The sequence below is a fragment of the Zalophus californianus genome, chromosome 7 (genome assembly GCF_009762305.2).
Source record: "Zalophus californianus isolate mZalCal1 chromosome 7, mZalCal1.pri.v2, whole genome shotgun sequence".
NCBI classification, from domain to species: Eukaryota; Metazoa; Chordata; class Mammalia; order Carnivora; family Otariidae; genus Zalophus; species Zalophus californianus.
This window is the reverse complement of record NC_045601.1, coordinates 13,123,165-13,146,312: the sequence shown is the minus strand read 5'-3', so window position 1 is coordinate 13,146,312 and position 23,148 is coordinate 13,123,165. Positions and strand designations below refer to the sequence as shown.

Sequence of the window (23,148 nt, the reverse complement as noted above, 5' to 3'; positions counted from 1 at the left end):
TATTGGAAGCAATTCTTAAAATCTATGTCATTTAGGGTGCCTGGGTGGCTCAGTTGGTTAAGCAACTGTCTTCGGCTCAGGTCATGATCCTGGAGTCCCGGGATCGAGTCCCACGTCGGGCTCCCTGCTCAGCAGGGGGTCTGCTTCTCCCTCTGACCCTCCCCCCTCTCATGTGCTCTCTCTCTCTCTCTCAAATAAATAAAATCTTAAAAAAAAAACTGTCATTTAGATATTTAATTGAATAAAATCAACATGTAGAACAATCTATATAGTGTGCCTCTACCTGTTTAAAAACAACCATATATATAAATGTATATGTGCATATACACATATATGTATGTATGCTTAGATATGCATAAAACATTCTAGAAGAACATTATGCAAACTGGTTACCATGGTTTCCTCTATGGTGGGAGTCTGGAAATCCTGGATGAGGAGTAAATGTAACTTTTCATCCTGTGTTCTTTCATAATGTGTAAATTTTTGAATGAATGTCTGCATTACTTTATCAATAAAGAATAACTAGTTAATAAAATTAACTATTTTATTTAACAAATATTTACTGAGCATCTGCTTTGTGCCACTCTTTTAAGCACTGGGAATACATACAGTGGACAACAAACGTGTATCTCTGTCCTCAGAGTTCTAACATGCTCCTGGGGAGAGGATAATAAAAGTTTCTAATGAGTTCTGTTCAGTCTAGTAATTTTGACTTAAATTGACTAAAAATGGCTTAAATGTTTAAGAATGTTTCCTTTGGATGTCCTTTTTTTAATTTAAGTGAATATATTTAGTTTCATATAAAGTAGTTGTTATAGTTTCTTACTGACACAATTGTAAATTAATTTGGAGGGCTTTGCTGAGTTAGAAGAAGCAAGATGAGGTTCATCTTTTATGCCTCCATATGTATTGATATCATTTAAGAATTTTGTTCTCCTTGCAACAAAACGTTGCTGATTCTCTGCCTTTGTTTTATGGTTTACCTACTGAAAGTTAAGAAGCTTCTCTTCCCTTATCAGTTAATTCATTTTTTAGGATTTAAATCTAACTCATGTCCTGAGATTCAGAACAAAAACAATTCCAGAGTCACTTACTGTTCTTATTTCCATCACATCCCCATATCTTTTCCCCTAGATATAGAACAATGGGGCCAACAAAATGTGAAATTACTGCTGTTAAGACTGTTTTACTTGAAAAAAAAAAATACATATTTTGGTTAAAGGGTGGAGTAAGGTAAAGACCAGTATTTCTAAAGCAGGGTTAATGAGCCCTCCGCTTCCTCAGTTCTGCCAGGAAGGTGTTCCTTGGCCAATAAATTGGGGAAAGCTGCTTATTAAATTTCCCTACAATTAGGGGCACCTGGGTGGCTCAGTCAGTTAAGCCTCCGACTCACAGTTTCGGCTCAGGTCATGATCTCATGGGTGGTGGGATTGAGCCCCAAATTGGGCTCCTCACTCGGCGGGGAGGGAGTCTGCTTAACAGATTCTCTCCCTCTGCCCCTCCCCCTACTCTCTCTCTCTCTCTCTCTCTCTCTCTCTCTCTCTAAAAATGGAGAGATAAATCTTAAAAAAAAAATCCCTACAATTAAAAATTTTCTCCACGTTGGAGATGTACAACACCCGTCAGCATGTTAGGAGTGAGTTGGACAGTCAGGTAGTCAAGGCCGGGGTCCCCAACAAGAAGATACAGAGTCCAGACAGCTAAAATAAAACAGCACTAACATCCTGTTTTGCAGCTTAAACAGGATCGCATTAGCATTCTGCTTTGCAGCCTTTCCAGAAGTGACTTCTGCAAAATGTCCTAAAATAAGACAATGAACCACAAGGCATTTGTCCCTATCAGGGGCAAGGGGCAGTTAAGACATAGCCCCCGGATGTCAGCCCAAAAAGACCATCAGCACATAGACATTAACCTAATAGGTAGACAGATAACATGACCAGAGCCCTGACTGGCATGACTCAGCACGCCCTGATTGCTTAAGATAGTTCTGCAAAAGATCTCATAAAAATCCCAAAACTTAGAAACTCCTGGGGCAACCCTCTCGGGCTCCCCTCCGACTCCGGCAGCTTTGTGCGATTGCTCAATAAAACTTGCTCTCTGCCCACCACTCTTCATCCGGTCCACCTCTTCATTCTTCGAAGCTGCGTGACCAAGAACCAGAGGCACTGAAGGCGGAGAATTCCTGCAACAAACTTACCAGTGACCCTCAACAAAATCCTTCAGTGAAGAAGTTTGCCTAACTTTGGAGCTTTTCTTTCTTCCTCTCTTCTCTCTGCCACAAGTTAGCACTGTGACCTCACTTAAGACTCCCATTCTCTCCAGCCTCAGGTTCTTCTGTCTCAAATCCGAAAGTTGATGCCGGATGCTATCTGAGGTTCCCATTCCACTTTATCATGCTAGACTCTTGATTTCATCTTAGAAAAATTAAGCAACTTAAGCCTTCGACGCTATTGAATGATTCGAAACACAGCCAAGTAAATAATAATCTGGTTAGGGAATTCCAAAATATGCTTTATGATTGATTAACATGATATGGAGTGATACTCAACCTAAAATACTGACTAGTTTATTATAAATACTAACAATTTTAAATCTCTTTTCAAGGCTACTAAGCATAAATCCCAGAAGACGACAGAAAGAAATAATCTTCGATACCAAACTGCACAAAAAGATATTAGTTTAGGTTTTAATTTTTCTGGGAAACAGGAAAAAAGTTTAAAGTTGCCTTCTTGTAAAATGATTAATATTTTTAACTATTCACATGAGCAACTTTGTCATGACTTACCAGATCGGTCATGCAAAAAAAGAAAATGGGGTATTTCTTACTGGATTCCCTATCCATTTGACCACCTAACAGGCCTGCACCAGCCTTGTTATATTCAAATGGTTCCAAAGCTTGAGGAAGCAAATGAGGAAAAGAATAGATTCCCAGACAACTCTATGCTAATTAAGAGATCTCCTGATATCAAGGGAATGTATAGTCTCGGGTCAGATCAGAATCAGTTTCAGTTTTGAATCTTTGTTTCCCACTCAGCAAACTCCAGAGCACTTTCTGGCCCTGCTCTGGAGTCCGTGCTGTTAAAAATTTCTTATTAGCTCCTAGCTAACCTGAAGCTTCCATCTGTAAGAATTACAGCACAACATACCTCTGTGGCAAGGAGCTCACTCTTGTTCCCCGGGGCAAGAAGAAAATGAAAAGACTAAGTATGCGTAGGGTGAGAAATTCCATACTGTCTACCAGAATAGAAGACTTCCTCGTAGGGATAATCTTCCCTGATATAACACATCAATAACCAATAACAACAAATGCAGAATCCAATTTTTTTTAAGTATGGGACAAAAGAGATCCAATTCAAACCACTCCTTCAAAACAAAATAGGATGGGAAACAACATTCCATTTAACAGAACACCAACAGGACATTTAAAATTACAGCCTCTCTTTCAACAAACGCTTGGCCCAAGAAAGTTCTACTGGTTGCAACTCTAAAACCAATCCGAGAATTTTCTCTGACAGGGCCCCTAAAGAGTATGTTCAGCCATGGACCCAGGCTTCCTATGTGCTGATTACATCTTGACTTTGATCATTACACGTTGCTTCCAAGACTTCCAGGGGCAAAAATAGCCTTGCTTAGTACTGAAGTTTGACTCAGCATTTTCCAGTCTATTAGCTAAAGGTGAACCTTAATAAAAGAATCTTTTATTTTCATATGGAAAAGACACAGTTCCCATCAAGAATATTCTGCTACAATTTCATTAGTTCACATTTAGACAAATGCAACTAAAAAACCAGGGACCATGGCATTTTCCTACTTCAGACCCAGCAAGACATTGGGCCTATAGATAACTTTTTATGAAGCAAATGCAACTTCTGATTAAAGCCTGTGAATGACAAATACTTATCTGAGAGCCTAAGCTTAATAAATCAAGAAATTAAAATTGGTTGTTTTGTGTATGTATTTAAAATCTTTCTGGGGCACCTGGGTGGCTCAGTCAGTTAAGCTCCGACTCTTGATTTCAGCTCAGTCATGATTTCAGGGTGGTGAGATCTAGCCCTGTGTGGGGTTCCTCACTCAGCGGGAAGTCTGCTTGAAATTCTCTCTCTCCCTCTGCCCCTGCCCGCCCTGCTCTCACTCTCTCTCTCTCAAACAAATAAGTGTTTAAAAATAAATAAATAACAAAAAATAAAAATAAAAACTTTCTGATTTAAAAATCTTGAAAAAGTTTGAAGAGATTCTCTCCAGAGACTCAAGCATTTTGTGGAGGTTCTGTTTGAATTCCCACCTCTTCTATGCCAATTAAGAGTGCCCTTCTCCACCTCCATCTTGTGCAGACTTCCAAATCACCAGATAAACCAGCAGGTAAAAAGTCAGTACAAATACCTTCAGAGCCTAAAAGAGGTTGTCGTTTAATGAGGGAGACACAAGAAAGAAAGGGAGACTGGATAGAGGGCTCTGTAGTAAGGGTGCATTGCAGGATCAGGAACAGCTGTCAGTAAAGGAATGTGTGTTTGGGATGTCCCCAGAATGGCTTACAGAATCTAGATACCCAGCTGACCTTGAAGCAGGCCTTGTGGGGACCTTCGAGGGGACAGTGGTTAGGGAGACTTGAAAGAAACTTGATCTAATGGAAACTTGATCTAATGCATTAACTCCTACCTGTGGAAACACAGGTCTGTATCCTATCCAAGGACACCAAAACTAGATGGGCTTCATTTTCTGATGGTCTTCAGAATGTTACTGAAACTAAAGTCATGGGCTGCATCCTCATACAAGCCAATTCATTTCAATTTTTCCTCGGTCACAGACTGCCCCCTCAACCTTGTACATGCAAAACCTTGACAGAAGAGTTTTAGAAGAGAAGAAGGATAAAATAAAGTAAATCTACCATCTCATACACATTGTTCTTTAACTAGAAAGACATTTTAAATGAGAAAAGTTGAAAGAACTGAAAAATAAATGAGGCAGCCTTTTCTGTTCGGCAGTTAATATTTAGAAGATCTAGATCAGGCATTTATCAGCTCCAGGCTGGATGTGTGGGCCAGCTGGTTCGGCAATCTGAATTAGCACTCACTTGGAAGAATCTCATTGGCTAATTCTCACACTGGTGTTAGTAACTCATATCAACTTAAAGAGCTTTCCCTTCCAAAAAGGTATTCATTTTAACCCAGATTTAACAGTGAAGAACATCTAGGACTAAGGAAATCCAGGCAGTGAACTGAGCGTTCGCTCATTTGGGAAAACACAGAATCTCTTTGGACCTCAGTTCCCTATCTATAAGGTGGCAGTGGTAGAGTAAACGGAGTCTAAATTCCCTCGTAACTAGAATAGGTTTGGCGTCTGATTCTATGCAGTAAGCATTAACACTGGGCATCTGAGACAGGTGAGTAGGGGCCTCCCAACCCAGACAAGTGTAAGGCTAAGAGCACATGCCCAATGGGATAACCCAGGCTGGGAGACATCGAGGGGCAGAAAATGATGAGATTTAAACTCAAACTTCACCTTGATGATAAATCAGTAGAGACAACTTATTGATGAAGGCCAGGCAATAGAATTCTATAAAGGGGAAACAAACCTCCTATGAGAGACAGTCAGCTAGAGTTCAAGACTGAGTTCAGCCATTCACTAAGAGCATGGCTTGGACACACCATGGAACCATTCTGAGCCTCAGTTTCCTCAATGGGTGTGTTACTATCTGCCCCACGTACAGACAGCACAAAGTCTTTGTATCAGTATAAGAAAATAAACACACACACTCAGTAGATTGTAAAGCAGACGCACCTCAGAGCTTCCATGTGAACAAGCATTTAGGATTTAGAAGGAGGTCTCCCAAGGGTAGAATAGAACAAAAACAAAAGCAAACACAAAAGTTAGAAAACTATTTTTGAGAAAACAGCTTCCTACTTGCCGAATCCTAAAATACAGACACCGAAATATCAATTATGTGACACTTCTCTAGGCTCTTCAAGAGAATAGAGCAGATTTTCAATGGAAATATCTGCATAATAAAAAGACCGCTAAACCTGAGCTTTTGTCATACTTACTCAAAGCCCCAGGGGATGTAAGACATTCAAGTATGCCAAAGAATCACGGAATCTCTCTTTTACATCAGGAGACCTGGCACAAGCTGAAGAGTCAAACAAAGGGTAGAGCTCAGCAGAGAGATTAGTCCAAGGTGCCTGAATAGTCATGAAAAAGAAGTACAGAAACTGGGGACAGGGAAAAGAAAAGATATTTGGCCACAGTCAAGATTGCCTGGGGACTACTGATTGGGGTGAACAGGTAGGGAAAAAGAAGAAAGTTTTTTCTTACTTGAAGGACCAGTCAGCCAGGAAGAGAAGTATCAGACACCAAAGCTAACTTGACCCAGGGCCAGGCACAAGCACACAATATTAATGTATAATACAGTATGACTGGAGAAAAGGGCTGTGAACCTCTAAACGAGGGAAGAAGAGAATTTAAAAAATTATACCTCACCAAGTTCATTTGTTTTGATCAACTCTCCATGCATTCCCTGGAGAGTCTAAGGAGAACATTCTCTAATGTTGGGTAATAATTCGGTTTTAAACATGACAATAATGTCAGTGCATATGCATAACCCTGCTAGCAAGAGGAAACTGAATGGGGAACCAGAGTTAGATCTAGATTGGAAAGATGGGTTTTCCAATCATTCTGTGAAACAACAGTTGAAGAGAATTGAGGTCAGAGAAATTCCCAAGAGAGAAACTCTAGAGACAGCAAGACAGAAAACCAAGAAGTAAATCAGATCAGATGCTATGGTTGGCAGAAAGGCTTAGGGAGAAATCTGAGAGAGAGAGAGAGAGTGAGAGAGTATAGGGCATTGAGGTAGAAGTGGTAGAAAATCCTGAGGCCTACAGAAGTGATAATTGGGGTGCGTGATCAATCCTGAAAGATGCTGAATCCAGGAGGATGAGTACAGAGAAACACCCCAGATTTGACCCAAGTGGAGACTTTGAGAGCAATGGTAAGAAACATGAGCCCATGGGGCATAGACAGAGGTACTCAATGCCCGAACTCATCCAGGATTGAGAGAGGAAGCTCTTGCTAATTTGCTCCCAATGCAAAGCACACAGGAGTTAAGTATTTAACGCAAAGCAGAAATGACCATACCCCATGTCTAGAACGCTGCTGTTACGAAGAATACCAAAATTTGAAAGCAAAGTCACCTCAGAGGGAATCCCCGAGGCCTAGTTGCTCTGCTCACTTAACTCGGCTTTGATAAATGCTCTGGTGTCTCTCTCCTCATACTAGCTTGCTGGCGTCCCGGCTCAGAATAGCTTGGGGTCTGGTGTTCCTCCCAAGGCAAATGATTTGTACAGAACTGTGCAATGTTTCCGAGTGTTCACAAAATAAAACTAAGTGGTACTCTTGTGCCTAGCTCAAACCTTGCTTGACAATTCCCTCTGAAGTCCCCATTACCTACGCAAAAGCAGCTCTACTTGATTAATCAAGTTGAAAATCCAGCTACGGGAAATCTTGGTAGCTTGTGTTCCAGGGTGAAATCTAGTTCTAGCTGGAAAACTTTGGCCACATTTGACCAAGAGAGGTCAAGTTCAGATCCTTCTCTTTGACAGATGGCTGCACCTAAATCTAACCAAGAAAAGGTAGTGTTAATTCATATGCTGTAAGGGAACTTGAAAGGTAATCTTGTTCGTTCTCTTGCAGTGAAACACCCGGAAAATATTAGGTATTCAATAGGCATGTGGTGAATGTTGAATATTCAAAAAGGGGCTCCTATCACATTACATGATTAACATCCACACTCACTAGTGAGAACGATTATGTACCTTTTCTTTTTTGTCTGGATGGCAAGAGAGTTTGGGGTTTATGGCCCAACAAGGAACCAGAAAATAAGGATTTTAGCAAAATTTGCTTCAAGAGTTCAACACGTGGAAAGAACAAGATTGTTATAACTGAACTGCACTTTAAGTGAATTAATAAAATGTTCTTGTTGCAACCATTAATTTGCTAAAAGAGCAACACTTCAAACGTGTTCAAGAAATTAATGAGACTATATATGGTCATCAGACTATAAAAACTATTGCAAAACTTCCCTAACACTCACTGTGCTATGCTCTGAGGTATCCAAACAGAATGATCATGAACAAGTAGCCTAAAAAGTATGGTTTTCATGTTGATAGGCTTTGGCTCAATTTTTGAAAAGATCAAAGGTTTCTTCCTTAAAAGATGACTTAGTGTAAGTTCAGCCAAGTGAGTTGTGACACAGACACTGAATTACATTCTATAGGAATGAACAATGTTAAAGTGAGATTCCTGGGAAATATTCTGAGTCAGGTTCATTTCTCTCCTTTCTGAGGGGTCTGTATTTTCCTATTTTAAACCAGGGTTCAGTATCAATACATACATTTGCCCATAAGTGGATAAATGTTCTTTTTCTCTCTGACATTAGAGATCAGTGCATAATACTCCTAAGAAAGAATTTTCCTTCATGATAGGAAAAAAAGAACTGCCCTGCTCACATTTGAAATAGAATTTCACAAATTTCTGTCGAGCATTTTGAAAGAGATTATATAAAATGAATAACAAGTTTAAAGAAAATTGAATATGGATCAATTAAAAAGGGAAGAAAAAAAAAAACAAAAACAGAAACCTGGGGCACCTGGGTGGCACAGTCGGTTAAGCTTCCAACTCTTGTTTTCGGCTCAGGCCGTGATCTCAGAGTCATGAGATCCAGGCCCCCATCGGGCTCTGTGCTCAACACAGAGTCTGAAGGAAATTCTCTCTTCCTCTCCCTCTGCCCCTCCCTGGCCACACATGCGCTCTCTCTCTTTCTCAAATAAATAAAATCTTTAAAAATAAATAAATAAAAGGAATCAAAAATATATTTTTAGTTTTGTGCAGATTAAATGACTAGCCTCATACATGATGTTTTCCTGCTAAAAGAATGTTGTTCTGCTAGAGGTAATTATAGTAATAAGAATTAGGGTAATTTAAACTCTATTGAAAAGAGGATTTAAGAGATTCTTATGTTGCAGAGAAACCCAAGAATATGCTTGAAATCCTGACTCTCACGCTGGCATTAAAATAGCTAGGCAGGTACCAAATTAATTTTATGTATCAAAGGACTCAATAATTTTAGATTAAACCATTTTAGATTAATTAATGACCTGATGGCTCATTAATTGGGGAGTTTCTATTTGCTATACGCTTAAGGTTTTAGATTTTATATTAGGATCAAAGAACCATAACATTGCATTATTTTCCAAGTCAGAATATTTAACCTTTTCTTCCAATATACAACTTGAGGAAGTAAATATCCTCCCAAGACAACCAATGTTCTGTATCTAGCAAATGACCACATTGGTACAATAATCTGGAGTCCCTAGCTAGATTCAATTTATGAAAAGATGCCCTTTTATAGATTTCACAATAGCCTGATTTTCATTTTGTAAATGTGTTTCGTTGTTTAGTGTCTTTATTCATTCCCATTCAATGAGGAAATGACTCCACTGTTGGAGGCCCTGTGCCACAGGTTAAAGTCACAGAAATGAGTCATTCTGGATTTAGTCCCTAGAAGTACTCGCCAGCAAACGCAGATGAGTGTGTCACTAGCACTTAAAATGATTTTATTCTTTCCCGTCGTATGTTTCCTAGGGCTGTTGTAGCAAAATACTACCAACTGAGTGGCTCAAAACAACAGGAATTTACGCTCTCCCCGTTCTGGAGACCAGAAGTCAGAAATCAAGATGTCCGCAGGGCTATGCTCCCTCTGAAACCACAGGGGAGAACTTTCCTTGCCTTTTTCTAGACTTCTGGTGCCGGTGGCAGTTCCTTGGCCATCACTGGCTTGCAGCTATGTCACACCAATCTCTGTCTTTATCATCATGTGCTGTCCCTGTGTCTGTCTCTACAGGACTGCCTTCTTGTAAGGACATCAGTCATACTGGATTAGGGGCCCAATCCATTATGACCTCACTTTAATTCAACTCATGACATCCACAACTACTTTATTTTCAAATAAGGTCACATTCTGAAGCACTGGGGGTTGGGACTTCAGCATATCTTCTTTGGGGAGGGAGGCACAATTCAGCCAATAACACCCCCTACTACCTTTAATCCTCTTCTGCCAGTAAAACTCTCGTATGCCGAAGGAGTCTCTACATGGTAAGAAACTGGAATAGGAATGAAGACAGAAGGCCCCATTGGTTTATAACGTTTTTCCTTTCTTCCACACCAGAAAGCATACTGGTTGGGAATTTTTATTAGAAGTCTTTATGAGAAGACTTATGTGTGGAGAAGTTAAATGCCTTGCTTGGTAGCACCCAACTGTCATACGTCACGGGCAGCCCGGTCTCCTAACCCCCGGACCTATGCTGTTCCCACTAATACATAGAGACTAATATAAAGCCCCATCAGTATGGGTCCATTGACACTCAAAATGCAAATTGGATGTTTTCAGATTAGATAAGATATTGTTATAAAGGGGCCACAAGGAGGATCCTTGCAGTGATGAAACTGTCGTGTGCCTTTGGGGTTGCGGACTACCCAGGGATGGTCCTAAGATGGTCCCCAGGCCCCTTTCTTCCCCTCTGGTTGAGTAGCAGTCCCTACATAATACCACCGGACCACCTAGAAAGCAGGCTATGGTGACAACCATAGGTGCCCTCCTGTAGGGCATGGGAAGTTCCCTGAAGAAAAAAGAAAAAGTCTTTTTCACTACCTCCTCAGTCAGGAAATGGAAAGGAATTTTGCTTAAAGAGATTTCGAAGACAATGCATCTGCTCAGACCCACCCTTTGCCTCCCAAGTCTTGGCCTCAAACCGCTAGCTGACGTAAGAGAATCTCTAATGTGAATGAAAACAGCATAGGGCCCTGGGGCACAGTAGCCAGGCCACGGGGGAGACACGCGAAGATCTGGGTTTGAACCCCCTCTCTGCCCCTGCCTCGAGTGGGGGTTTAGACAGGGTACTTTTCCTCTCTGGACATCGGGCTCATGGAGATGACAACTCCCGTTTCCCGGGATTGCTTTGAGAAGTGACTGAAATTGTTCATGTACTAGTAAAAGCTCTGGTTATAGAGCCTGGAACATAGCAGGTGTCCAGTAATATTGTTGGTCTTTATTCAGGGCCCCACACATGCAATATTTCAAAAATGCCATGGACTCTATTCAACTCTGTTGTGCTATTTCTAGTTCAAGTCATATTCCACCCTGGGCTATTTCGGCAGGAGGTTTCTTGTCTGTTGGATTAATTCTTTCGTTTCTAACTTTAACGCACTCTCAGTAATGTATTCAGACATTTTTGCGAGGGCTTATCCACGTTCTAGTAATTTGGGGGTGAGTTTAAACTGGCTAAATTTCACTTTTCCACTACTTCTATTTCAATGGCTAGTTTGAGAGCCCTGTCTTTTGCTCACATTTGTTCATAGTTTGCCTCTTTGGCAAATATCTCTCACCTGATCATTTCGGAGACAAGGAGAGTAGCTCAAAACCTAGGAGCTCAAGTATTTGATCCTGGGTTAGCATCTGATCAGGGACTCCTCCAGGGTGACAGGCTGTCACTGGCACTATGAGATGAGATGGCCAAGATCCTAACAACAAGAATTATGTCTTGACTTCACAAAAATGTTTTTCCAATCTCTCCCTATGTATGCCAAGATGATAAAGATAAGTCAGCATGCCCTAAAAAAGTAACTACCCTTATGCTGGGAAGCCTAAACGTAATTTAGAACTATTAACTATGGAACTGACTGTTGAACTTGCTAGAAAGTCATCCAATACAGGTTTAGAGGCCATTATAAATCATCCAGAGAAAATAACCCCCCCCTTTTTTTAATGTGATGCTAGGTACTAATTAGACCAATCAGCCCCAAGTGGGATCTTATTTGTTTATTTTCATGTTAGAGCTATCACATGATTCCATACCAGTCTTAATCTCAAAAGGAATCCCCAAACATTAAATAACATAAATTGTGTCATTTCTTGGATTGCAATGAACCACAAACATTAGCACACTACATTTAAGAAGCTGCTTTTGTTTTATTTTTGGTGGAAGAATACAAGAGGGTTAAATTTTTGTTCACTTATTTTAACTCAACATTTATTTTGTATTCAGATTACTAAGGTAGCCCAGATATGCTCCACTAGTGGAAAACTTGGAAAAAAAATAGAAAAGTACAAAGACAACTATAACTATCCGTTATAAATCCACTAATCATATAGTAACATTTTAGCATATTGACCTCAATCTTGCTTCTCTACAACATTTTTACATAGGTGAAACAGTTGTGCTTCTGGTTTTGTTTTTTTTTTCTACTTAGCATTCATAAATGACAATATTTCCATAAACATCCTTGGATTGATGGTATTCCTTTATATAGATCTACGGTCATGTGCTTAACCATCCTGATAACTGGGCTCATAACATTTATTTTTAATACAAAATTCTTTAAAAGAATCATGCTTACTTACATAATTTAGAAAATACTGAAAAGCATAAAGAGGAAAATATAAATTGGTGGCTAAATTTTTAAAGGTAGCCGTGATGATTTGAAAGCTGAAGAAAATACATTGACAACTGCCATTTAGTGAAGACCCGAGAAGTAGCAGACTGTGGGCAGTTGGATTTGTGACCTTCACAAACAACCCCGAAAGCTCAGAGTGTTATAATCACCACCTTACAGGTCCAGAGCTCATAGATTTTGAACAGGTGGGTCTGACCCCATGTTTATGTTTTCTCCTGGCTATGTCAATATTGCTCTCCCAGAATCACCTCCACTCTACCGCCATGTCTCCCCCCACCATCACTGCCACCATCACCACCACCACCAGCTCCAACTCTATACCACCACCCCCATCACCACCAGATGGCCACCCTTAGGGCTTCGTATCTCCATCACCACTTCTTTCCATCTCATTTCTATATACCCTTTCTTCTCTTCTCACCTTTATATTCTCCTCCTCTCTTGCTTCACTTTAACCTCCAACAAGCCTTTCCTTAAGTGTCAAGAGTAACAGAGAGAGAGCAAAAGCCACCCTACCACACTCGCCTTAGGGAAAATCCCCATTATTTATCTGTTCGACAAAAGCTGACGGAGAGCATACTACGTGGCAGACGCTGTTTTGAGCACTCAGTGTACAGGAACTTTTTTTTTTTTGCGGATTTTTTTCGACACCGAGAGCTCATTGTTTAGAATTTTCTTCATTTTCACATACTGTTTGCCGTATGAAACACACTTGCAAATTGCCAACCCATGTTGGTGTTACCAGTCCTCACAGCCTAGCCTCCATGCTGGCTGGAAAGCAGAAGTGAACTGTTGAAGAAGGATCCCCGCGTCAAAAGGAAAGTCTCAGGCAATCATCATGAAGTAACTTCTTATCTCTTATTGCCACAGAAAACTACCACAGGAAAGAACTTCCTTTTTCCAGACTCAGTTGATGTGCATTTGCTTAATGCAGCTTGCCTGCAATAATTTACACACACACCCTCCCCAGAAAAGACTCTTGATACAGGAAGGAAAGGAAAGGAAGACAATTCGAGTATCGATGAAAGGATGAGTACCTTAACAGATACATATACTGAAGTCCCTTCCCTCCTCACTTGCATGAAAGAAACCTGTATTCTTTCTGTTCCTATTTTCTATGTAAAATAATGAGTGGTAGAGGAATCAGACTCTGTCTATGACTGTGCACCGCCTAGGGCCATAGTAGGAACACATGGGCCCCTGCAGAAAAAGAAAATCCACTACTACAGTCGAAGATGCCTTGGTGTGTGGTAACTCTGACTCCTACAATTATATTTCTTTCCCATACACACAAAGAAAACCAAATGCTCCAGATGCACTTGGTAAAAACCTCGGGACCAACATTACCTAAGTTCTCATTTATATACAGGTATGATTTCAAGCCTGTGACTTTTTCCTAGGACTAAAATCCCATCCAGCTGCCTGCCTACAAAGGGGGATCCTCCACAAAGAGCCCAGCTTCTCCAAAGAAGGTGGCCACAGAGTGTTTCCCCAGGCAAATTCCTCAGGACCCAAACAAGTGCTAAACTGTGCTTTTCTAAAACAAACCCATGGTCCACAGTCCAAGCACCTGTCAATATCACATCCATTCAAGAAAGAGAAAAGCAGAATGAGTATACAACCATTCTCCCAGGGAATTAAAGAGTAATTTTAACACTGGACTTCCCAGCAGCAGGTTCATGAAGAGCTGAGCCAACATCATATCATCTCCCAAGAGTCACATTTTAAAACTCATCACCATTCTGAAAGAGAGAGTGCTAGGGTATCAATTGCTTTGCCACCTTGAAAAGCCAAGCAATGACGCCTGATACATCAGCCAAGGAGTGATTTTACTTACATGCAAGAAAAAGAGAGTAAATCCAAGAGCTGGCTGGTTATCCCTGAGTTCAGAAAACTCATAATCCACTGAAGCAAAGGCTGGGATTCCACTCTACGCAGCCAACAGCTCTGGAGGCTCAGTCTACACAGGACTACAATTAGAAGCTGAGCACAGACTGAGGCTCTTTCGAAAGAAGAGGAAGTGTCATCTCTACTTCCTCAATTTTCTTGTTCTTCCCTCTTATTGTTATTGATCCCTTCCTTGATCCCCAGATCCAAGGCACCGCGCACGCAGAGCGCACGTGTCCTGTCTGTCTGACTTCGCTTATCCCTAAACACCACCCAGTGTCTTCGTTTCCAGGACACACACAAAACGTTACCTGGTTTTGCTTTCCTGTTTTGGAGGCAAAGAAGTGTACTTACAGGTACGGAGTGTGGGAACATTGGCAGAGCTGGTCTCAGTGTGTTCAGCGGAGATGCTGCTCGTTCATCACCCACCTCGTTTAGGCTCAATCTTATTTCAAAGTTCTCTTCTTTCTCTTCTCCAAACAGTTCACAATGCTCTTCTCAACAGAGGCTAAAAGCATTTTCGGGTAAAAATAAGTCTTAGCCTGCCACTGTTTTGCAGCACAAATCATAAATTCTCAAATAGCAACACTTGTCTTTCCCCCACCAGGCAAGGAAATGACGGGCTGGGAGGCAGAGATGATTGAACTCCTCACCAGTCAATTCCGGCCCTCCCACCTCTCCTTTCCAACAGCAGCATCTTGCTTCTTGGGAAGAGTACAATCTCATTATATTTATACTCTGCTTTCAAAGAAAAGGAAACAAATCATTAGAATTGAGCTCGTGACCAAGGCAATTTTCCAGAATGTGGGAGCTACATCGTTAGCATGGGTATCAGTTATCTGATTGCGTTGACACTTAGAGGCTTAAAACAACCAACACCTATGACTTTAAAGCTTCTGTAGGTCAGATGTCTGGGCCCAGCTGAGCTGGGTTCTCCTGCTAAGGGTCTCCCACGGGCTGTATACACAGGGGGGTCAGCCGGGGCTGCAGCCACCTCAAGGCTTGACTGGAGAAGGAAACTCTTCCAAGTGCAGTCCTGCCGTTGTTGGTAGGATTCAGTTTCTCACAGCTCTGAGACTGAGGGCCTCGGTTCACGCTGGCTGTTGACCAAGGCCACCCTCTGTTGTTTACCACATAGGCTTCTCTGCACAGCAGCTCAAGACATGGCAGCTGGCTTCACCAAAGGGAAAAAGCAAGAGGGAAAGGGAATGAAGGAGAGTGAGAAGCTCTCATTCCTGGTTAAAATCCTACACGTGACCCATCAGTCCTGAAAATGGGCGCTTACAAAGGCTTTCCCCGGCTGGCGTCAGGGGGAAAGCTGCCGTCCCCACACCGGACTTGGTAACAGCGAGGGCACTGTGGTCTCTGAGGGGAGTTGCAGTGAAGGCCTTGGGGTCCCCTGGCCCATCATGCTCTTTTGTATATTTACATTCTCAGCCCCAGGTGTCTGAAGTGGGAAATTAAGGCAAAAACATAAATAAATAAATTTCCTTACTACCTACAGCCCACTGACAAGTCCTTGAAACAGGCAAAGTGACATTCCTCTAGGAACAGAGCTGCCTCCATGTTAATACTTTGCTAAGGGCAAAAGGCAATCTAAGCCCGACCCCCAGGATCCTGTAAGTCTACTTTAACATATAAAAATTCTATGGAAAGTTCCTTTATCTCTACCTCCCCAAGATACATGTTGGCAATCATCCCCCAAGCATACGGCTCACTGATATACATCTGAAGGGTCTCATGACTAAGGTTTTATTAGACAGTAATAAATGACCTTTTCCCAACAATAGCTAGCCTCCTCAAGGTCCTGGAAACCTTGCTTCCAAAATTCCTTAGAGACTTATGCTCTCCGTAACCCCCTCGAACTTGAAAGTCTATAACGGGCCGCTCCTCATGACCCCAGTGCAGCCCTTCCTGCCCACGGGGCCTGTCCCTGGGCTTCAATAAAGCCACCTTTTTGCACCAAAGACCTCTCAAGAATTCTTTCTCAGCCATCAGCTTCGAACCCTAACATCTTTCCTATGTCGGTGTCCATTCCAAGATCTCTTATCTGGGACCTGAGGTCAAGGTCCTCTTTGGGTGCTTCCACTGAGGCCTCTTTATGCAGGAAGGAAGGGAAGCTTTGAAGATACCTTTCTGACTACTCAGTACTTCCTAGCCACCTCCCCCCTCCACACCCACTAGGGTCCATAACACGGCTGAAGCCTTTTGTTCGGGGCTCCCTCAACATCGAGACTACCCCCACACCTGTGCTCATCCACCTGACTCCACCGGTGCGCCATTCCATGGGGGAAAATGGAACGAGGGGAGTTGGTGTTTCCTCCAGCTTTAAACTCTTGCTTCTGCCCTCATGGTAAGTGAGTAAAGCCTTAACTCTTTCAGTTGTGGCTGGTCGTTTTCATCAGCCACTCATCACCTCTACCTTGCCCAGCTCTGTTGAGCTCCTGACAGGAAGAGAGTGTGAGCAAGACAGAAGTCACAACTTTTACAACCTATTCTCAGAAGTAATATCCCATCACTTTTGCCACATTGTGTTTGTGAGAAGGGGAGAGATTCACACAGCGTGCACCCTCGGGGCAGGGATCACAGGAGGCCATCTTGCAGGATGAGATACAGTATGTAAAATTTTACCCAAATTCAAGTTGCCCCGGGGCCAGCCAAATGTTAACAAAAGGGAAAACCCTTCTAAAGATAAAATCACAAATATAGTCACACAGCTACGAGAAAATCTGAGACTTGCCTCCAGACATTATAATATCCTGCAGCCCACTGTACTCATTACCAAGATCATACTTACTGCTCAGACCTGAAAACCCAATGACCCTAATCATTCAATCTCCAAGACACGGACAAATTAACATAGAAGCAAACCCTATAATAAACTACAAAACTAGAGTCTGCAATTTCAATCAAAAGAATAACTTTTCACCTAACCGCAAGCATGAGAAGCCTCCAAGCAAACCCAGAGATTCCTCAGCAGGTTTATAGAGTCTCTTTAAGCATCCATCTCAATGAGATTCAAACTCCTCAACACCTGGCTTCTCTCCCCTTGACACTCAACAAATCTTCTCCCTCCTAAGAATAGACCAAGCAGGGCTTCATTGCTGGCTACAGTCTCCCCAACACTCCATGGAACAAAAAGGTACTACTCCTTCCATCTTCGTTTGTAAGCATTTAGAAGGGCTACTTCCTGGCCTGAAACCACTGGGGGCGAGGAGGAAAGGGTCATTCTGGGTTGAGAAGTAAAGAATAGTAAAGAATCCAATTGACCTTAGATCTTCCTCATTTGATGATGTGCGGATAACAGCTGACATTCTAGACAGAAGCCTGTGGCACTGGATTTGCAGTTTAACTGGCAAAAGATGAAGGGCAACATTTTCAAAAGCCAAGTGGAGATCCTCTGTATGTCATGTTTTGTGTCTGTCCTGCTTCAGAAGTTTTTGAATTTACAGATTAAACATAGCCTACATCCCAACAGACCCCACGTCTCACAAACCAAATGTCAATTAAAAACCGTGTTAAAAATAAATAATGCCGGGACCCCTGAGGGGGGGGGGGGGGCTCAGTCGGTTAAGCGTCTGCCTTCGGACTCTGGTCACGATCTCTAGGTCCTGGAATCGAACCCCATGTCAGGTTCCCTGCTTCTCCCTCTCCCTCTGCTGCTTGAACTCTCTCTCTCTCTCTCTCTGTGTCAAATAAATAAATAAATAAAATCTTTAATAAATAAATAAAGCCATTGGAGGAGCAGAGAAAGCGAGGGCATATAATAAAGTTACTATTTGGTGAAAGTGATTGCCTTTGGGGAAGAGAAAATAGTTCGAAAAACAACCTGTCTCTGGTTGCAGACTTCCTCTCCGTTTCCTTTCATAAGGAGACAAAAATGAAATTGAATCTGTGGAGGAGTGAAAGGCTGACAAGAAGATGCTGTAACTCTGACCAGGAATAAAATGAAAGTTCTCTCAGTGGCTTCTTGTTTGCACGAACCTCCGCTTCGGGGCAATGCTGCCTCTTCTCCTCCCTGCCTGGACTGGTCCCTGCAGGGCTCTCTTGTGGGCGGAGCCGAAAGCGCCCAGACGCTATGGAAAGGACTTAGTGACTTCAGTAGCAGGGACTTGCTTCTCCTCAGGCTTTTCGACGCCATCATCGAAGACATCCCCCAAAGGGCACATCATTCACAATTATGGGGCCGGGATTGGAGCCCCTTAAATTCCGCAAGCACAGATCACCTGATTGATAGAGGTGAAATAGTCCTCAAGGCGGCTGGACTTCTAGTTCAAGAGGAACGGATAACAGATGCTCTTGCCATTTTTCCTCCCTCCCCAGACTCCATTAAACGGATAGGAAAAGCATAAAAAGTATATAAGCCCAAAATAACAAATGTTAACATTGGAGGAAGAGCATTAGAGCTTGAGAGATTTCAGCAGACTCCTGGAAGACGGAGAGACAGAGGGGGGTATGAAGTGTAGGAGGGCAGGAAACCAGCGCGTCCTGTCAGTAAGACTCCACACAGTGATAGAGAAACTGGCCATCTGTGCGGCAGGATCCCAGAGAGGCTCAGGACTCAGAAATCCAAGACAAGTCTGAAAATCTAAATAAGTGATGGGGCTGGGGCGATTAGGTGACTCAGTCGGTTGAGCCTCCAATTCAGGTCATGATCTCAGGGTCCTGAGATCGAGTCCCCGCATCGGGCTCCCTGCTCATCGGGGAGCCTGCTTCTCCCTCTCCTTCTGCCCCTCTCTACCCACCCCCACCCCCACCCCCGCTAGCTTGTGGTGCACTCTCCCCAATAAATAAATAAACAAACAAATAAATAAATAAATGAAAAAAGGGAAGAGTGATTCAAAGTGTATAAGAACCTAGCCCCACCCCGGCCCACACTTCCCTTTCAAGAATCTCCATCAGCCCCCTCCCTTTACAGAGCAAGCACGGACCAGCCTGTGGGCAGCCATACCCCCCCCCCACCCCACACAATATTGTGGAGGATTCATCTCTAAAAATAGTGAAATTATGCAAAGAACACAGACAAGGTATGTAGCTATGGGCAATCCAGAGTGGAAACTCCACATTCTAGCTATTAGAGCATCACCCAGCATGTGCTGGGGCATAACATCATCTCCCTGTTGGGTAACCACGGAATGTTGTAGAAGAGTGGGGGCAGTGGCCTTCTAATGGGTCTCTCTACAGAGATGCATGAAGAGCTCATATCCATAAAAATGAACAGGGAGCTAGGAAAAATAAGTAACCTGAGAACAAGAAAGAACTTTTGGATATTATAAATATGATTGCCAAATAAGGATTATCGTGGAAGGGTCAGGGGATAAATTCAAGTAAGTCTTTCAGGAAATAGTATTCAATGATCTCATCAAAGCAACTACGTAAAAGATTTCCCATAATAGAAGTCCATGTATTTGTTGGGCTCCTTGCTCATTGGGGAATCCACTTCTCCCTCTCCCTTTGCCGTTCCCCTGGCTTGTGGTCTCTCTCTGTCAAATAAATAAGTAAAATCTTTAAAAAATAAAAATAAAATAAAAAGTCACCCAAATAACTGACAGAAGCACTAAAAATGGAGGTTTGATTTTAATGGGAGGAGAATAGAGGCAAGGCAGTTCTCAAGCGAACTAAACTGTCATCGCTTATTTCCTGAGGTTAATAGTTAGTGTCTGAAATTGATAAAGAGCATGAGGACAATATAGAGAGATCTAGAGAAGGAGAGGCGCCTGGGTGGCTCAGTCGGTTAAGCGTCTGCCTTCGGCTCAGGTCTTGATCTCAGGGTCCTGGGATCAAGCCCTGCGTCCAGCTCCCTGCTCAGCGGGAAGTCTGCTTCTCCCTCTCCCTCTGGCCCTCCCCTCTGCTCGTGCTCTCTCTTTCTCTCTCAAATAAATAAATAAAATCTTAAAAAAAAAAAAAAAAAGGAAAGGAGGGAAGGAAGGCAGGCAGGAAGGAATCCCAAGGAATGCAAACAGGAGAGCTAAGGGGGAGCCTGCAGTCTGTGGACAGGGTTACAGCAGGAGAGCTGCTCTGGCCCAAGTCACCCCAGCTCTTCCAGCTCTCCGTCCTTCAAGGTTCAGCCCACGGATCACACTTACCATATTTTATGATGTTTATAAGCACACATGACATGTACCTTCTCAAGTCCCTGTCCTTAGAAGGGCTCCCCATGCTTGGTTTAATGTTCTGATGTCACCCTTTCAAGAAATTCTTAATCATCTGTGAACAAGGAACCCATGTTTTCATTTTGAACTGGGCCCTGCAAAGTACGCGGCCATCTGTTTATACATTTGGCTGCTAACTGGACTGTCAGCTCTTTGAAAGCAGGGATGGATCCTTTCTGAGATTTGTATCCCCATGAACCAGTATAAAGCCTTAAGTAAATGGCCGTTTGCCTAACTGATACTTAGATATATTTTACTTCTGAGGGCCATAATTTTATACTCTAAAATCCAAGAACATATAATCCATCTTCAGGAAAGCTATGGAGTCACTCTAACACTATCCATAAAACATCTCTGACTCATTCTCTGATGTCTGAAATGCCAAAATTATAATTTTACTCCCCCCCCCCTTTTTTTGGAAGGCATTTCCTCCTCTTGCACTGTCAAATGTCTCTGGGAGAGGTAGTCTTTAAATTTTGCTAGTGAACCTTAACTGATATGAATTTGTCACATCCCTTCAGACAGAACCAGCCCTACCCCAAAAGAAGGCAAATCATTTTAAGTTCACACTCTGAACATATAACATGGAGCTGTGTTACTGATTGCAGACTATGTTGGTAAAACACGTATACAAATAACTCCAATAGCTTTCTGAGCCTCAGCCATTGCAAATCAGTGAGGCGAAGATTTCAGTGTTATATGTGAAAACATATCAACATTGACTCAAGACTTTTTTTTGAAAGATACTTTGTCTCCAACACACATAACATCATCTCTAATTTCTGCCTGAAGTATTTTTTTTACCGTTTCCACCAATCAGATATCAAAGCCCTTACCTGCTTATTTATTATTCAGTGTATTTATAGAATGTGTTTCTTGGGTGATGATGTGCTAGAGGACGTGCTAGAACCTGAGGACCGCGGAGCTAGGAAAGGAGGAGGGGTCAGAGACCCAAGTAGACAAGAATAGGAAGCAGCGTGGGATGGACGTGGCCCAAGATAAGGAGTAGGAGGGGTCAGAGATAGAAGGAAAGAATCTGGTTGGATCTACTTGAGCTAACTTCCCAGAGAGGAGAGTGCAGATGCTGATCCTTGGAGCCCACCTGACAATACCGACAAGAAGATGAGCCAGGAGATGACAATCCGTGTAGTGGGTGAAGGTTCAGGAGATCAGCAGGGTGACGACCAGCTCGGTGGTCCTCACTGAGCTGGTAGAGCCTCCTAAGGAGCATTTTGGAGGTTTGTAGGGGCTTTCGATTGTCACAGTGATTGAGTTGCTCCCCCATTTAGTTGACTGGGGGTGAGTTTCATGGGGGGAGGGGAGTTTGATGTCTCTCAGGACAAAAGGCAACCCTCATAACAAAGAATCGTCCTGTGTCCCACAGAACTTGAGACGTCCTCTTAAGTGTGACTAGTATGTCAGTTTTAGCCACCTGAGTCTAGAAACAAAGTATATTTTTTACTTGGCTTTAGTACCACTGACATATCTAGGAATGCTACTGTTGTTACTTCCAAATTTATCTGGTAAATGTGTTTCATTTGGAAATTTGCAAAGAACTGCTCACCATTTCAGAAAAGCACAGGAAGCACTCACTGGCAGCCTTGCTTATGGAATCAGTCTGGTATCGATCTGCATCAATAGCTGTTAAATTCCCAATGATTTAGCATGTATATGAATGTGGTTAGTTGAGCATGACTTCCAAAGCCAAATTTTTTTCAATAAAGTATCAAAACTATTTAGTTGAATACTGTCCTATTTAGCTTAACTCAAAACTTATACCTTATTTATTGGACCAAGTGTCTGTTTGATTTGTTTTCCTAGTGTGGTCATGTCTGAGCATTTATATATTAAAATACATATTACTTGGGGTGCCTGGGTGGCTCAGTCAGTGAAGCCTCCGACTCTTGGTTTCAGCTCAGGTCATGATCTCAGGGTCCTGAGATCAAGCCCCACATTGGGCTCCACGCTGAGACTCTTTCTCCCTTTCCCTCTGCCCCTTCTCTGCTCAGGCTGTCTCTCTCTAAAAATAAATAAACAAATACATCTTTAAAATACATATTATTTTATTATAAGCTCCTTTATATTTCATTTAGGACATTAGGAGTTAATAGAGGGTGTGCCAGACCTATTATATATAACTCCTTGAAGCAGGTGTTAATACCCCCATTTTGGAGATGAGAAAACTGAAGCATAGAGAAATTAAGTCATTTGCCTGATGTCTCATGGTTAACAGAGAGCAGAGCCTGAATTTGAACCTGGGCAAGCTAATGCACTTAGCCAAATTACCATATTGCATGATATTTGCTCTTTCTAAGCTTATGTATAAGTAGGTTATATTATTTATGACTCTCATTTCAAGATAGTAAACAGGCGTTTTAATATATATTCTCTCCAGAAAAGGGAAGCACTGCATCTGATAAGGTTGAGAACCACTGGTCAATCATCTTGTTCACTGATATATCTCACAGTGTTTAGCACAGAGTGGGCTGTCTGTAAATATTTGTTGAATGTGTGAGGGAAAGATGGAAGAAGTGAAGAAATACCAAAAGTGGGTATAATCGTTTTCCATTATTCTTGTAACAAATTACCATAAACTTGGTGACTTAAA

At 42.2% G+C, this 23,148-nt stretch overlaps 1 protein-coding gene across 1 annotated transcript in view; it reads right to left on the bottom strand.

Annotated features, from left to right (window-relative positions):
* The window catches only part of IPCEF1 (interaction protein for cytohesin exchange factors 1), a 181,847-nt gene extending 167,426 nt beyond the window's left edge, over positions 1 to 14,421 (bottom strand). The window contains exon 1 of the mRNA XM_027601050.1: positions 14,339 to 14,421. Within this exon, the coding sequence (XP_027456851.1) occupies positions 14,339 to 14,400 (62 nt within the window). The 5' untranslated portion in view covers positions 14,401 to 14,421. The remainder of the gene's footprint in view (positions 1 to 14,338) is intronic.
* Positions 14,422 to 23,148: the final 8,727 nt, after the last annotated feature.